The following is an 18,442-nucleotide window of genomic DNA, read 5'->3' as shown; positions in this document are numbered from 1 at the left end:
GTTTGTAATAGAACCAAAATTATGAAACGAGGATCAGTCTTTAGTGATATGAATTTTTTCGTGTGTATTCAGTCTTTCGAAAATAGGTATTTCAGTATAATGTACCATTTCGTACTTATGATGTATCTTTTATTTTTATTCCTTAGGGATCCACACATTCACATATATGTAGTAAAATAGACACTAAATCTATAATTAACCATTAAGCGACTTCAAATAAAGGAGGTCTATGTATGTAATTTGTATGTATGCGATTTTTCGCAAAAACGACTGATCCATTTGGATGGGGGTTTTGTTATCTAAGTGATCAATTTTGTCGCCTGTATTTATTAAATTAAGGCATTATTTTTAATTACATTTTAGAAAATACATTTTATTTACAAATACCTCTTATTGTATATTCAATATTTTACAATGAAACAAATAAAATTTTAATATTTTTAGGTAAAATGTAAAATGGTAACTTGAAATAATTAAACCAAAGTTATATATTTACTAAGATTTTATTTTAACTGATATTTTAAAAACAGGAGAGATCATTGTCCTTATTAAAATTCATAGTTTTATTAAAACCAAAGACTATTTTAACGTACTCGCATCTCCAATTATAAAAAAAAAATATATGATTTTAATAAATCAACAGATCTTCTTATATATTTCGAGAATAGATATAAATTATTTTATGTGGATAAATAAACAATCTGAAATTGACAATGCGTGCGTGGTTTAAATAATCTTATTATTTTCCTGACATTTACTTAAAAGCGAGGCTTTGAAGGCATTTTTAAATGATATTGTCATCTTAATATAATAAATTCTCTTCTTAATATTAATTAAAGATCCTACTTTACTAGGATTTTATAATTATGCATGTTAAATGCAACGATACTTATTACGAACTTATGACTAGCTGTAAGCACTCAACACTTAATCTAAAAAAATAAACAAAAATAGTTTTATAAAAAATTAAAGCGAGAATAAACCTGATATTATTATATCTTCTTATTTAGGTTCACGCGTAGTTATAATAAGTTATACAAATAATTGTAATTTAGGTATAATTATTATAAAACTTCGTAGTTAACTTTGAATTTTCTTACCCATAATGTATGGAAGAATAAGTATAGATATATTCTCAATTTATATTAAAGTATTATATCTACGTGTGTTAGCGACCCTGTTTATATTCACAGACATTGAACGTGTCAGACACGGGCCGTGAGACACGTTAAATGTATGTAGATATCACTTAACCTTAACTTATGTAACAGTATGTTCCCAAGCACGTTAGAGATGTTTACGAACATCATGCAGCAGTAAATTCTTGAGGTAATTGTCTTCTTTCCCGAAACACTCCACAATGTCAAAGTGGTCCATATCATCCTTGATCTCCAAATACATATTTTGCATGAGACAAGTATTGTGGAGTAGTTCATAGAACTCTCTAGATTGCTTCTTGAAGGTGGGACTGTCGTGTTGTGCCGCGAGGATGTATATACGCACTTTCCTCATTTGCAAGTGTGTGTAGCAGTCGAATTGGGGAGATAAGGGAGCAGCCCATTCAGGAGGCAGCTGGACTGCCTCGTTGACGGTGGTGTGCACCAACTCTCGCAGGTCGTAAACCCCGGAGATGAGGAAGGCTCCTTGCAACCGATGCGAGCCGGCGGTGTTGTCCAGGAAGTCAGAGTTGGACAGAACCTTGGCCACGAGGTGAGCGCCAGCGGAATGACCAGCGAAGTAGACTCCCCTGTAGAAAAAAATGGTTTTGATATAATTCAATTAATATAAGAATCAATGAACTATTATTGTATCATTTTCTCGTCGTGTATACTAAGCTATATAAAATTTAAGGATATGACAAAACAATTGTTATTTCAACAATGGCAAAGAAAAAACGATATTATTATTTTTATATATCTATTATATCATCTTTAACAGCATCATACAAAACGGCAATATTAGGGATAACACACAAAAAACAGGAAGCTAAATCACGACTATCACGAGCGACTGTTTATATCGATAATCGTCATTGATTTTTGATGACGACAGAATTGCTGACGACAGAAAACGATTTTTGACGAAAGTCGGCGGGGGTCGTTGAAGACAGACGATGACAGTCGGTGAATGTCGTCGATATTTTTTTATAATATAAAAGTAGTAGACGTCAGACGTGAGGTTGGCTACAGATACAGGCAAAAGTATGTCACCCTTACCACACCCATCAAACCAGAACACAGCAGCGTGAACACTGCTGTTTTTAGGCAGAAATAGGTGTGACGGTGATGCCGCCGGAGTCGAACCACAAAGGGTTCTACCACCTTCTAATATGAACGGTCGCTCTTGTTTTAGCTTTTGTAGTACCAAATGAAATCCTCTACCAGTCAAAACCGGTAGAAATCAAAACAATACATACATTTTAAATAGTTGTACTTTTATGCTGTATTCTTACCTAGAACCCATTTTCTCAGCGTATTCGAACACAAATCTCGCGGCGTTCATGATCTGATCCACAATTTCTGGCAGCGTGACAATGGGACACAGGTCGTAGCCAACGACGATGGTCTTGATCCTGCAACGGTGGAGAGGCTCGGCTATGTAACGGTATGCCTCCCTCGACATGTGCTGCCAATAGCCCCCGTGCACGTATACGAGGACAGGGGCATCTGAAAAAAAAATGTGAGCCGTCACGGGACGCCTGGCAGATGTGAAACATCGACATTATTTTGTAAAAGTAATATGCAGAAAAGAACATATTGTGATAGGAACTAAATATGTCATAATGATAAAATAAAATATTACGATTTTTTTCCAGATAACGATGACTATTTATTGAATAAACATTTATTTTCATTAAATACAAAAATTTACGAATTTATTTCAAATCGTGACTACTTAATTCGTTTAATCAGTAACTTCGGTAATAGTTATTGCGCATGGCGACGCGTCGCCACACCGTACACACTACTGCATATAGACTGTATATATATACCATCGTATAGTGTGGCGCCACGGCATGCGTCGCCACGCCAGAAATCGGTTTTACGTGCGGCTATAGATGTTTCAAATCAAAAACAGCCATTATTACACAGTCCTTCTTATGGCAAGTGGCTACTGCCGCCTATGGACAACTGTAATCATTTTCAGGTTAGATCGAAGATGATGATTTTCGATGCCTTGCTATTCCTTAGGATGAATATGGAACTCCTCAGACTTACTTTGTCTCCCATGTCACATCTTTGAAATCGGAACACAGCGCTAACACTGCTGTTATGGCACACAAATAGGTGTGGTGGGGGTGCCCTCGGAGTCGAACAAAGGGCTCTACATTTCGATAGTTTGATTATTCGTTAGTAAAGAAATCATCGATACAGAGATCTCTTGTTAAGTACCGTGCGGACGAGAGTTATTTTTTTGCTGACTTATTTACCCAATCTTATATCCAGAAACCAGCAGTGATAGTATCGTTGTTGAAAAATCCTCCCGATCGAGAGGTCCTAGGTTGGAATCCCAGTCATTGCACCTCAGACTTTTCAAAACTATGTACGTTGAATTTAGAAATAATTATAACTTGCTTAAACGATTAACGAAAACGTCGTGAGGAAACCTACATATCAGAAAGATCTTTAAAAATACAGTAGGTATATGAACTCGACAGTACGCTTTTGACCAGCGCGGTGGACTACGGCCTAATTCTTCTCGTTCTGAGAGGAGACTCTTGCCAAACAGTAGGACAGATCACTGACCAAGAGGTCTGACGATGAATATGCAGAAAATTAACACAGGTACTTCTTGTTTATCTCAAAAGATGATGAATGATGAAACATGATGAAACGTCTAAGTAAATATTTATGTTATAAGCGAAAAATCTTTATCAATGCTTACAAACGTTTATTTAAACACTCCGATAATGTTATCTTTATTATGGCATATTAATAATGATGTATTGCAGTTTCAAATTGTGTAAATTATGATCATTTAAGGGATCTTTAAGTTTATTTATAATAACAACGATAAGAGATCGGGACCAAAGTGTATTTAAATAATAATGACTTAACTAATAATAATCAATTAATTCGTAAATAAATCATAATCATAAATAATAGTACAGACAGGCGATTAATATTGTTTTTAGAATAAGTTGTAAATAAGCAAATAAGTATACAATTCGCGAGATGATAAACAGCTACTGCCACCCATGGATATTTCATATCTGTATTCGACCTTAGATAAGATTTAAAGTCCTACCTGATGTCGGCTGAAGATGCGTTGGTATCCCTGAGGGCTAAGTTGGAATGCCTCATGTGTGTCTTTTTTATGATATAGGGAGTAGTAGAAGAGCATGCAGTCCACCTGACGGTATGTGGCTACTGCCGCCATGGACATCTGTAATCCACTCCAGATAGGATTAGATATTCCTACCTGAGGTCGGTCACAGATGCGCTGCTACACCTGAGTACTAAGCTGGAACGCCTCGGGAAATTATGTCTACCTTACCACACCCTTCAAACCTGAACACAGCATAACGCTTGCGCTTAACATTGTTGTTATTAGGCAGAAATAGGTGAGGCGGTGGTGCCGCCGGAGTCAAACCACAAAGGGTTCTACCACCTTTAAATGTGTCCTTCAATCCAGAGCACAGTAGCATTTAAAATGTTATAATTAAGTTGTAACAGGTACTTACGGCGGAATCGAACCACGAAGTGTCCTACCACCTTCATTAAAATAGCTATAAACCTTCGTTGCTATAAGGCATAATGCACACTACAGAAGTATAAGACCAAATCGTCAATTTCTTGGTAGTATAACTCATATAACCAGTTGTCAATTGATGTGAATATCACTGGGGGCCTACCACCATCTTTTAAAAATCATCATAGTTCAGGAAAGTTTAATTTCAATATTGCATCGACATTATTTTGTTTCGTACCACGACCTCCATAAAACAGTTTTGTTTTATTCCTGCCGAGTGATGTAAAAAATGAGTAATTTGTCTATTCCTTTTCCAAAAGGAAACAAGACATCGAAACTATAGTCTGATTCATAATTAGGTGTCCAAAATGTAAACAAAGGTCTTGACCTATCAAGAAAATACGTTAGAAATGGTAGTTTCTTATTTTTGTCGATGTAAAAGTAATACAACAATAATAAAACAATAATCTAAATAAATTAAGATTAATTCACATTTTCTAATATTTATATCACCTCAATTTCGATCCATACAGTAATAATAATAAAAAACAAAGTTTATGGTAGAAAACGTAGAAAATTAAAATGTGATAATGGTAACACAACCGAAATCCAAGACATTTCTTGTGCTGTCATTTTTAAGTTTCGTAACTGATATTATTAATGTTTTCTCATTTACATAACGCGTTTGTTAAATTGTGTATATTTGTTAAATTTTCGTTTTTTGTTGAGTTTGTTGAAGTTTTTGTTTCTTGTTAATTTTGACAGTGACATTTCTTTGTTTACATTTTGGACACCTAATTATGAATCAGACTATAGTGTCATATTTTTCGTACTACGGTCTTGATTGTGTTCCGTCATACGCTGTTGAACAAACTTAAACCTATATTAAATTTTCGCTTATCCATTGAATAAAACCAACTGAAATTGTCATATTTGCTTAGAAAGATGATTCCTTGATTAAAAGAAGGAATAATTTCGACCAACATAGTACGAAACTGCTTATTGTCATATTATAAAAACAATCTTCCTTTAACGCGGTCGTGGTATGAAATTTCAATGTATGATTCAAATAATATTGTTTTAAGAGATAGTAGTAACCCCCTGTTCCTAATATCCACATATATCCTCTTCAAAATATACTTGAACACAATTTTACTAGTAGCGAGTTGAAATTATTGTTACATCTTTGTAACAATAATTAAGCTTGTATATAGTGGAGGTCGTCGATATTATCATTATCGTTTCACCTTCTGGAAATTTTGGGCTCTTGCAATAATAACAATGTAATGAATCTATATATAAAATGCGTTAGTGTTAATTTTGTTGCATTTGATTTAATTGACTTACTATCGGAATTATTTTAAATTTTCCAGATTAACTTCATACCTTCTGAAGGTATGAAGTTAAAAAAAATGTCATCAAAAAATTCTGTTTCCGTGGGTCTAAGGCCGGACAACAGCCACTTATTTTTGTAGAGACCGCGCCAAACTTTTAATCCGCTCTGAATATAGAAACGAGTCGCGTCGCAACATCAAATTGGAGATATTAGGGGGACGAAGAAAGCCCGGGACCGCCCGGACATTCGTCCGCTGCCCGCTCTCGCCCATGGGTACCTGCATAGCAGCCTTAGTATGCCCTTACTGTTGTTGCTGTACGGAGTATATGCTTGTAGTTGTGTTTGTCCGCATTGGCTCTCTGACTACACCTGCGCGCAACAACTTCAGAGTGGACTAGAAGTTTGGCGCGGACTATATCTAATACATCACAGCTATAAGCTCCTTTTTTCAGGCTTATAAGATGTGGTAGGAGACACGTACTAATGCGTTCCAACTCAATCATAGACAAGCAACGTATTCGTGGTTACAGTTATGCAAAGCTCATCTTTTATACAGTTGGTGCGGACAGTGGGCGCCCGTGACCACCTTATAACAGAAGCTCTGCATGCTTATTGCCTGTATCCTTGTCCCGTATAGTAATTGAGCAATTGATTATTGATTACTTCATTGATTAAGCAATAAATTAAAAATACAAACTTTTCTGATTAATTACATTTACAGACATAAATTACCCGTGAGAAAAATATCAAAGGTCAACCGTAGGTTTGTATGTATCGGTGATCGGAATAATTACTCTCATGTTTATATTTAGACATACATTTGTGATCATTGCTTATAAATCAACAGACGTCGAATTAATACGTTTGAATAAACAGTTTTTGGATAAATACGTTGATTATATTTTGTTTATGTTCAATTTATCTCAATGGAAAAGTACTTTATATTTTATCTATTGAAGCTAATTCTAGGTAAAGTTGAAATTTTCACAATATATAAAAGTACTTCTATAGTTGCTACTACAATGAATACTAAAATAAATAAATTTAAATTTTGGAGCACCCTCTATGTGTTTGACGTGACCGATTATTATAAAAATTAAAACAACTTACTGTCCGGTAAATCTGTTCCCAGAATGTCCAATTTCTGTCCGGGGGTGGATCCGTACTCGATTTCCAACTTGTGTGGGATGTTATTGGTCATTTTCTCGCTCGCTGGAATTAATAGGTTCTCCATTATTAAATATTTCACGTAAACCGTGAATCAATAATGTTATTTTTAGATTTGTTGTAAATAAGTTTGAGGATTCGTTATTTCAAGGACTTATTGTAATATGTGTAAGAGGCAAAGTATTGTAATTCTAGTAAAAAATACTCTTACTTAGTTAACTACATACCGTACGTACTAGGAAACCTACACACTCTAGAGTTCTTTTAAAAAAATCTCAAAAGCGTTTAGTCTACCAATTCGCATTTCTCCAACGTGGTGAAATACCGAACTGAAAATCCTTTTCAGCATGAGAGACCTGTTTTTCTTTACCGTTAAAGCAATTGATATTTAAATTCTAAAAATAACATCTTATATATAAAATTCTCGTGTTACAATGTCAGTTACCGTACTCCTCCGAAACGGCTTTACCGATTTTTACCAAATTTTATGTGCATATTCAGTAGGTCTGAGAATCGGCTACTATCTATTTTTCATACTCCTAAGTGATAAGGGTTGTTCAGTGTTCACCCTTATTTTTTTTATATGGCAACACAGCGTTTGCCAGGTCAGCTAGTACTACTACTTACTAGTTTCGAATTTGAGGCAAACATCATTGTTTGTCTCGAATTCGAACCTGGGACCCCCAGACTAAGAGTCCGACTTTCAACCACTTCCATCATCAATAGGTTCCTATTGATTTGTTAATCACTTAATTTTTATATTCATTATCAATATTACAATGTAATTCGAATTTATAGTATCAATTTCTTTGTAAGTACCTATTCGATTACGGTGAGTTTAAGAATGCCTTTTAATTTGGGTTTGCGACCCTTAATATTAAATTGGAGTATTTATGCCGCGAACGATTCCCAGGAGGGGCAAAATCCTCTTAGGGCAAAATTAAAATATATTCAGTAATTCATTTCAGATTGACAATTTCGACAATCAATACTAGTTGGAGATAAAAGAAATTCTTTCTTTTATTTAAAATCTTTATATTTTAGACGATTCATATTATTTTATGATGATTTGGATTTGTTATGCATAGTCCGGGGAAAACTGTTAGTCCGCTCTGAATATAGAAATGAATCGCGTCGCCATAGAAAATTGTATGACTACAACTGCTCGCAACAACTTCAGAACGGAATAGCAGTTTGGCGAGGGCTATACCTACTTAGTCAGTTTTTCGTGTTATGTAATATCATAAGTACATATTTTTTGCGTGTGCATTATTTTGATCCTAGTTAGACCATATTACACCACATACAAGATCTACAAAAAGCAAAATTTTCATATTGGTTGTTCGATGATAGGTAATGATGAAAGCAAATACAAAAAAAAAAAACATTTTCTGTACATAATAATAATAATAATAATAATAATAAGCCCCCTAAAATCCTACCTTACGTCCGTGCCGAACATCTGGCCACGTGGGGGGCGGACACGCGTATTTAAAACACTTACGTAGCTAACAAGGTAAAGGTAACCCTACAATATGGAGATATGAGCAAAAGAGTTTATAATTTACGGCCGCTACCCGGGGGTCGCCGGGGCGCATCTGGAGCCGATGCTGGATGCTCCAGCATGCGAACCATCGGCGGTGAGGAGTTGAACAGGCGGACTCCTACCGAAAAAAATGTTACAGCCGATATCATTTCACATCCCAGTAAATCATCAATTTCTTCACCTTCAAGCAGTCTATTCCCATCACCAACCTCCTCTCCTAACTCATCCCGAAATTCTTCTTATCTTGATCGCTCTTCATCAGTCCCATTATCATCATCGTCATCACCACTGACAGTAGATGTTGTCCAAGAGGCAAACGCCTCCCATAATGTACCCACTACTGCCAAATCACGCGCGAGACGAAAATGGACAATTGAAATGAATATGTTCATATGGCGCACCTATCTCATCACAACGAGACTCGAAACGCATACGAGAGGATACTTAGATTCGTTACACAAAGCATTTATAGAAAAATACCCGGAAATGAGTGCATCCAAACAAAACATAAGAGATCAACGCAGGGCCATAGTTAACAATAAATTACTATCGACCAACACACTTCAAGAAATAAAAGATGAAGTTACCACATATTTGCAACAAAACAAACAACTACTTCCCTCACTAACACAAACATCAGCTAGGATGCGATGGTCAGACGAAATAAATGAGACAATACTCCGCATTTATTATGAAATAACAGAACTAGAAACTAATATGACAGCACACAGAAAGAAATTATACAACAAATTCATTCAAATCTACCCACACTTAGCACACATATCTGAACAAAGAATATCTGACCAAAGAAGAGTCATAGTGAATAACAAAATGTTAACTGACGCTAAAATACTTGAAATAAGACATACCGTTGAAACACAATTAGAAAAATCAAACACTCTCACACAGTTTAACGAAAATTACGTACAGAATACACTATTACAAACAGTTACAGACACAACAGAAATAACGACAAACGAAGACATTCCACAACATTCACAAGTAATACCTACAAATTCTACAGAACAAGAAATTCATACAAACAACCATAGAAATCATATAGACCACGCGAAAATTAAAGAACATTTTAATTTAGCCTTAGATACCTTTAAGAATACAGATCCTACAATGAGACCATACTTACCTACACAAAAATCTTCCAAAAAGTTAGCTTTAATAGTTGATTTTATAAATAAGAATATTTTACCCGCTATTTTAACTGATGACCAAGATTTCATAACTTTTCAAACAATTTTGTACTCAGCAGCATACACAGCTGTAATATGCAATGGCACCAAAATTAATTCTATTACGAGTAGAACCCTTAGGAGAGACACAAGGCCACCATGGCAGAGAAGACTCGAGAGCAAAATAGATATTTATAGAGCAGAAATAGGCAGACTTACACAATACATTCGTGGAAATAGGACCAATAGAATTAAGACAGCAGTAGAAAAAATAAAGAAAAAATATCAGGTGCATGCTCAATACGAAAACATTAATACTGAACTAGAACATTTCATGGACACTTTAAAACAAAAGTTAAACACAGCATCCAGTAGATTGAAAAGATACATTACATGCACCGCCCGAAAGAAGCAAAACACACAATTCACAAGCACAGAAAAAGCTTTTTATAGAGGACTTACATACAATAAATAAACTTCAAATGCAAGACAAGAATGTATAGGACCAACACCGGAAAATCTACATAAATTTTGGAGTGATATTTGGGAAAATCCTGTTCAGCATAACCTAAAAGCAGAATGGATAAATGTTATTAAGGAAGCAACAAAAAACATTCCTGAAATGATTTTCGAACACATTACATTTGAAACATTCGTACATGTAATTAAAAGCACACATAATTGGAAATCACCTGGAACAGATAACATACACAATTACTGGTATAAAAAATTCACTAGCATTTATCCATATTTACATAACCATCTTAACAAATTCATTCAATCACCGCAGCCCCAATACATCACACATGGAATAACTTATATGATACCTAAAGAAAATAATACAGAAGACCCCTCGAAATATAGACCTATAACTTGCTTACAAACCATTTATAAAATCCTAACTGCTTGTATTAGTAAGACGATTTATTCTCATTTATCTGACCATGACATTCTTGCAGAACAGCAAAAAGGCTGTAGAAAGAACAGCCAAGGATGCAAGGAGCAACTTACAATAGATGCAATAGTAATTAACGAAGCCTACTCCAAAAAACATGATATTCACACCCTGTTTATAGATTATTGCAAAGCTTTCGATTCCGTTCCGCATAGTTGGTTATTACAGATCCTTCAACTTTATAAAATTAACCCAAGTATTGTAGAATTTCTAGAAACCTCCATGAAAAATTGGAAAACCGTACTCAAAATTAGACAACCCTCTTCCACAATTACAACTGATCCAATTCGCATTCTTCGAGGCATCTTTCAAGGGGATGCGCTTAGCCCGCTTTGGTTTTGTTTAGCATTAAACCCACTCTCTACACTTCTTAATAATAGTACTGCCGGATATAATTTAATAACTACTGACAATCGATTCTCCCTAACGCACCTATTGTATATGGACGATATTAAATTATACGCCGGTAATCTAAACGATCTTTTCCAATTAGCAGATTTGACCCAACAATTTTCTACAGATATTTGCATGGAATTTGGCGTTGACAAATGCAAAATTCTATCTATAAACAAAGGACACATAGAAACTAACAAATACGCTTTAGAGACCGGCCAGGATATTGAACCAATGGATGTAAACAGTGCCTATAAATACTTAGGATTTAAACAGTCGAGGAAAATACTACAAAAAGAAACGAAAGCAGAACTTACAAATAAATTCAAACACCGCCTTAACCTTGTACTTAAAACTCATCTTAATTCAAGAAATATGATCAAAGCTATTAACACATTCAGTATTCCTATCCTGACTTACTCATTTGGAATCATTAACTGGACACAAACCGATCTAAAGAACTTACAAAGAACAATAAATACACATTTGACAAAGCACAGAAAACACCATCCCAAATCTTCAATAGAGAGACTAACATTACCACGCAAAGAAGGTGGCCGAGGCATAATAGACATACAAAATTTACATAATAAACAGATATCTTCACTTCGACACTATTTTCACAGTAAGTCACAAAATTCACTTCTTCACAAACAGGTAGCCGAAATAGATAGCAGACTCACACCACTTAACTTAAAGAACACAAATTCACAGTCTAATGAAGCTCTTATTACCGTAGACCAAAAAATAGCGAAATGGGTTGGTAAATCTTTGCACGGAAGACACCGAACCGATCTGAGTCAAAATTACGTCGATAAAGAAAAATCGAACGATTGGCTCATGAGAGGGGAACTGTTTCCCGAGACAGAAGGCTTCATGCTCGCTATACAGGATCAGATAATTGCCACTAAAAATTATAGGAAATTTATCATTAAAGACACCAATCAACCCTCAGACTTATGCAGACATTGTAATTCAGCTCCAGAAACTATACAACATATTACCGGTGCCTGTAAATCCCTAGTACAATCTGATTACAAACATCGTCACGACCAAGTAGCTGCAATAGTTCACCAACATTTAGCGCATAGGTATAATTTCATTCTTAAAAAGAATCCATATTATAAGTATAAACCAGCCACAATATTAGAAAATCAAACTTGCAAAATTTACTGGGACCGGACCATAATAACCGACAAAACAATTCACTTTAATAGGCCTGATATAACTTTGCACGATAAGAAAAGTAACATTGTTTACATCATTGACATAGCCATCCCTAACAGCCATAATATACAGTCCACAATTTCGGAAAAGCTTACAAAATATCAAGACCTAGCCATTGAATTAAAAACCCAATGGAAAGCGCGCATTGTTCATATCGTTCCTATAGTTTTATCGTCCACTGGTATAATACCCAAAACCCTCACACAAAGCCTCAATATCCTCCAAATGCCAACACATTCACATCACTTGTTACAGAAAGCTACCATCCTCAACACCTGCCGCATAACACGCAAATTCCTTACGTCATCATCAATTTCTTCAACCTACTCTATTTAATGTGTCATGCTTGACTTAGGTCCGCATGCCATATACTTTACCCCTTCAAAAGAGGGAGATAAATAACATATAAAAATAATAATAATAATAATAATATTCTTTATTGTACCCAAAAAAGAACAAAAACAAAACATACAATTTTGGACGATACAAAAGGCGGTCTTATCGCTAAAACAGCGATCTCTTCCAGACAACCTTAGGATGAGGAGTTAAAGAAGAGATGACTTAAAATAATAGGGAGGGTGCAATTAAATTATAGATGCAGGACTAATATATAAAATTAAGTGTAAATATAGAGATAGCATACTATAGAACAAATAATAAATAAAGGGGAAAGACGCTAAAAAAATAAAATACATACATAAATAGTCTTTAACTATTTTCCCTTAAACTATTTATTAATATACATGTGGCGAAACAAACTATACTTCTTAACCTTCCTTTCTGATGAAATATGAAGAAAAAGAAAAATCGGGTAACCTTTTGCTTTTCCTTATTGCTGCAACATAAAATACAGTGGTCGGTAGACTTAAGACAATAGATGTGGCCTCGAAGGGAAAAGCTTAGCAATGCCGTGAATGTGTGTGTGGTTTATGTGCACGTTTACTGTAGGAGTGCAGGTTTTGTTATTGACCGACATGTCTTAAATATGGAAATTATTTCGTAAACACCTCAACATTTATAATTTTGCTCATATCTATAAAAATGATTTCTACACTCACACACACACCATACACACAGCCCTACACGGTTTTCTGTTCGTGGGTGCCATGAAATCGTACAAAGATAAAAACAAAAAAAGACCAGACCCAGAATAGATATTTAAATTCATTATTATGGTATTCATTTGGCCGGGGATCGAACTCGGGACCCTTTGCGTCAGACCGATATGGTGACAGATTCGCCACGCGGGTCGTCATGTACCCATATATAGTGGACTTTTATGCTTTTATGCTAATCGAATTAAGAATCGATTTTGAAAAATATCAACGGGTGGCCACATCTATATATTATATCTACTGTCCAGCGCACTAAAATCAGTCGTAAAAGACATCCAAAGTGTCTTATATTTACGCTTGTATCTCCTATATTTGTGGCAGTATAAATGCGAACTCGTAAAACTTGTTTCTTAAGGGAAAGTTTCAACGGACGCAATGGCCAGTAACCCGTATCCCTTTCATTCTGTACGTAAAACAGGTGGAAGTTATGTTGAAGCCGCAACCCGTTCGCAACTTAATGCCTCCGATATACAAACTGAAGGTGGTACAACCTTTTGTGGCTGGTCTCCAAAGACGCCACCGCTACATCTATTCCTACCTTATAACAGAATTTGTGAAGCGCTACTGTATTCTGGTTTGAAAGGTAAGGGATTACCCGAGGCATTCCTTAATGATCCTCAAGGATGGTGACGCATCTGAGACCGACCTCTCGTAGGAATCTAATTTTATCGAGCTGATTAAAGATGTTTTTGCCGAAATGCAGAACTGCTTCTCGCTATCAATAAGTGTGGCGTTGGTATCTCGAACCATACTCGGTCTACTTTTCAAATTTCTTCTTCAAAGATCACCTTCATTGCAGAACAGCACATGATGCTGCATGACCTCTTGCGCGGTAGAGAACCTTCTGGACCACATGCTCGGTGAATATTCTCTGTTCAAATCGATACTCTCCGTTATGACCGCCATCTTTCTTGTTGGTATTATCTGGAATTCAAAAGAGTTCATGAAAATTTTGTACAAAATATAATTTATTTATAATAAAATAGAAAACATTGTAAATAGAGAAATGCATAGGTAAGTAAGCGTTCTATTGTGAATATGATACATGTCTAGAATTGAGTAGCTCGCGAGTGAGTGATATAAAAGATTGTATATCTTCACCAAAGAGCTAATCACTCATCAACTTCGACGATTTTGAATTATATCTTTATATCCGCGTCACATGGTTGGGTTCATAGGTCCATACGATTCCGGATATAAGATCTTCTACAACTCAACAGCGTTATTCTCGCTCGCGTGTGAGTGATGAGTCAAATGAGAGACTGACTGAGAGAGTCTGATTTGAGTCAAATGCATTGATTGAGATACATAACAGTTACGGTTACGTATAAAACACTAAATTAAAATATTTTTTCTTTGCTAAGAATATGAAAATGTAATCCCTGATATACAAATAGTGTTGGCTGTGAAATTCATATATAATTTCTTGCCAGTTTTATATTAATTATAGGAATCAAAAATGTTGTCAAAACATTTTGATCTGATTCTCCGAAATACTGATATAAAATGTCGCTTATATCGTTACAGAGCTTCTGAACTAAAGCGAGCTACTGAGCTAAAGGAGTGATATATATCACTGAGTTCAAAAGATATATCTCTTTTGACTTTAGTGATATATTTTGCGCACCTCTATAAATGTCCGATACTAAGAGATAAGAAATATCAAGTAAAAGACATAAAGGTACAAATATTTAGTTAGACATACGACAACATATGACATATGACCGCGTCTTCATACATATGTAAAATCATCTTCATACATATATAAATTCATTTTTCATAATAATATATAAATGAAACTAAATATAATTCAAACATGTTTGGATAAAACAGTTGATGACCACGTTGTTGAAACGCACGCAAACACGCTGATTACAATCAAACAAGCTAAATATAAAATTGACGTCAGTTTTAGGATATTCAACTGACTTTACGAACGTTGCAACTTTATTTTGGATTTCTCACATAATTTTATCATAACAAGAGTTATTAACTCTATATTTATTTAAGACGGTTTGTTAATTAGGTAGTTCATACGATGGCAATTGTTTTACAGTACTTTTTTATTTTATTTTGTCCAATCAGCAAAAATGTTACTTATATGACATCTAGATATTATTAGGAAAATATATATTTCGTAATAGTATAATATCAAATTCAGTTGCGTGTTCTACAAAGTTTAAAAACCTTAAGAAAATAATAAATCAAAAATTTCTAGATGAAGTATGTAACAAGCGCTTTGCTATCTCTTAGTATTTAGCACAGACTCCTTATCAAACTGGAAAGAGAGGAAAAGAAAAGAAGGAAAGAGTCAAAACTGGGTGGTTAACTGTCTTTTTTTTATAAAATTGATGTTACAAACGAGCATGCAGTGTAACTGATACTTCACCTCCCTTCAGAGAAATCAGAGTGTAATTTATGCCCAACTGTGGGATCTAAAAAAATTAAGACAGCCACTACCAAGTCAGCTGACATTGTTGTACCCGCATTGGTTAGGTTCAATAAAATTCATTGTTTATTCCTTTAGATATTATAAGGTCATTTGGCGTTTCCATATCATAAAAAAACCTCCTTTCGTGAATAGTAATTATAGATATTGATTACAAAATGGTTGATATTCAATGACTTAACTACCATGTTCTGTTTTCGGTACTTCCGTTACCATTAACCATTGTAGTAAAGTTTATCGCATAATGTTTTTTACCGATCCGTGTCCAATTTAGAACTCAATTGAGTTTTGGAACTAAATGTATAATGAAGTTTGTACAATACGTCCTTTACGTCGAATACATTTTAGGGTTCCGTACCCAAAGAGTAAAAACGGAACCCTATTACTAAGACTCCGCTGTCTGTCCGTCTGTCACAGGATTATCTCTCGGAATACATAGACTCTTAAATGTATAACAGTGGCCGCTATAACAAGAAATACTAAAAAATAAAAAAGTTTAATGTAAAAGGGGTAACAAGAAACCGCTAATTTGCGTCAGTTTTCGCTTCATCTATTATTACGATTTAATAGATGAAGCGAAAACTGACGCAAATTAGCAGTTTTTTTGTTACCCCTTTTACATTAAACATTTTTATTTTTAGTAGGTATTTCTTGTTATAGCATCCACTGGTATACATTTTACATACTGGTAGACTGGTAGACGGTTGAAAAAATACATTTACATTTGTGGTTGCTAATATAACAAATACTAAAACCAAAACAGTTAATCAAAAATGGGTAGCACGGAACCCTCCGTGTGAGAAAATGACTCACACTTGGCCAATGTTTCACTAATGCGTTTCCAATATTATATCAAACTTTTAGATACTCCCAATACTTTTCCTAAATGACCTGTTCTTATTTATCTTTGTAGATAGTCAATATGAGTTCAAGTGGTGATAATAAGTAGAAATCAATATTAATATTTGCTTTCTAATATGTTTATTTTATGCAGATGTTGGTAAATCTAATGTTGTAGTTATATTTATCTTAATGGTATGTTAACATCGTAATGCAAAACTCATTAAACCAATTCTTGTAGTATGTCCATAATCTACTCTTTTAAACCACTTTGAAATGATATCAAAGGTTTATTAAGTATTAAAGACAATTAAGAATTAGGTAATAGTAACTTAGTAATGGCAGTGATAGCCTAGATGGCAGTGATAGCCTAGTGGTTAAGAAACTCCGCCTCTCAATCGAGGGTCTGAGGTTCAAATCCCAGGCACGCACCTCTGATTTTTCAAAGTTATGTGCGTATTACAAATTAATTATCACTTGCTAAACGGTGAAGGAAAATATCGTTTGGAAACCTGCATACCTGAGAGATTTGAAAAAAAGAATCTCAAAGGTATGTGAAGTCTACCAATACGCACTTGGCCAGCGCGGTGGACTATGGCCTAATCCTTCTCATTATGAGAGGAGACCCGTGCCCAGCAGTGGGACAGTAATGGGTTGTTGATGATTGATGAACTTAGTAATAAACTTAGGTATTTAGAAAACTGGCTGACTTATATACCTATGAGGTGATCGTTACGGTTCTCAGGATACGTGCCTTGCCACTCCTGAGGGCAACTTCACACAAAACTGTTTTGTATGAAGTTGCGTTTTGTTATTTGTATGAAGTCGGTTACTAGTGTTCATGACCGGCATTTATCACATACCATTAGGATTGTATGTTCGTTTTCTTCAACCTTATTTATAAATCTTATGCATTTGTACACATAAAATATTTTACTTCTTTATTTTGCATTCCAAAAGTTATAAAGACTATTATATGTTTAAATATCATATGTATTTGCATTTATTAATACAGGTGTACATATTGTACACGTGTACGTATTGAGAGTTAAATAAGTTCCAGGTAAATGCGCGATAAAAGAACTCAATTATTCGTAGTTTTATTTTCAAAAATATGTACGTATTATTTTTATTCAATGCCTAGATAAATAAGATACGTAAATAAATTGGAATAACACATTTTTTTTCATCTAAGAATAGACATTATAATTTTATAATGTTCTTTTTTGCACAAAAATAAGAATAAAAACAGTTTATAAATATGTATATTTTTATGCGAGCTTTTCGATTCGATTATATTATTTCGGACCATTGGACAATAGAAAGCACAGAGAGATTCTATGAAACAAAATCGTATACATTTGAACCCAAAAATACTTATTGTACATCAATAATGATGGAACCATCAGCAGAGTTAATATTTTACACAAAAAAGGACAACGTAATCAAATTTATGGATAAAACACCTTAAATCAGCACACTACATTGAATACGTGAAATATGCGTAATAAGATACGAGAATTTGCAACCGAAAA

General features: G+C 34.6%; 1 protein-coding gene across 1 annotated transcript in view; it reads right to left on the bottom strand.

The window, feature by feature from the left end:
• Positions 1 to 484: 484 nt before the first annotated feature.
• LOC140746851 (kynurenine formamidase-like) overlaps positions 485 to 18,442 on the bottom strand; it is a 30,777-nt gene continuing 12,819 nt past the window's right edge. The window contains exons 2-5 of the mRNA XM_073078948.1: positions 14,407 to 14,542; positions 7,139 to 7,240; positions 2,453 to 2,666; positions 485 to 1,747 (exon numbers count right to left, since the gene is read on the bottom strand). Of these exons, the coding sequence (XP_072935049.1) occupies positions 1,288 to 1,747; positions 2,453 to 2,666; positions 7,139 to 7,240; positions 14,407 to 14,524 (894 nt within the window). The 5' untranslated portion in view covers positions 14,525 to 14,542 and the 3' untranslated portion in view covers positions 485 to 1,287. The remainder of the gene's footprint in view (positions 1,748 to 2,452; positions 2,667 to 7,138; positions 7,241 to 14,406; positions 14,543 to 18,442) is intronic.

This window comes from Epargyreus clarus, unplaced genomic scaffold, assembly GCF_041222505.1.
Source record: "Epargyreus clarus isolate Ecla_fem2 unplaced genomic scaffold, WU_Ecla_fem_2.2 ptg000014l, whole genome shotgun sequence".
NCBI lineage: Eukaryota > Metazoa > Arthropoda > Insecta > Lepidoptera > Hesperiidae > Epargyreus > Epargyreus clarus.
This window is presented reverse-complemented; position numbering and strand designations above follow the sequence as displayed.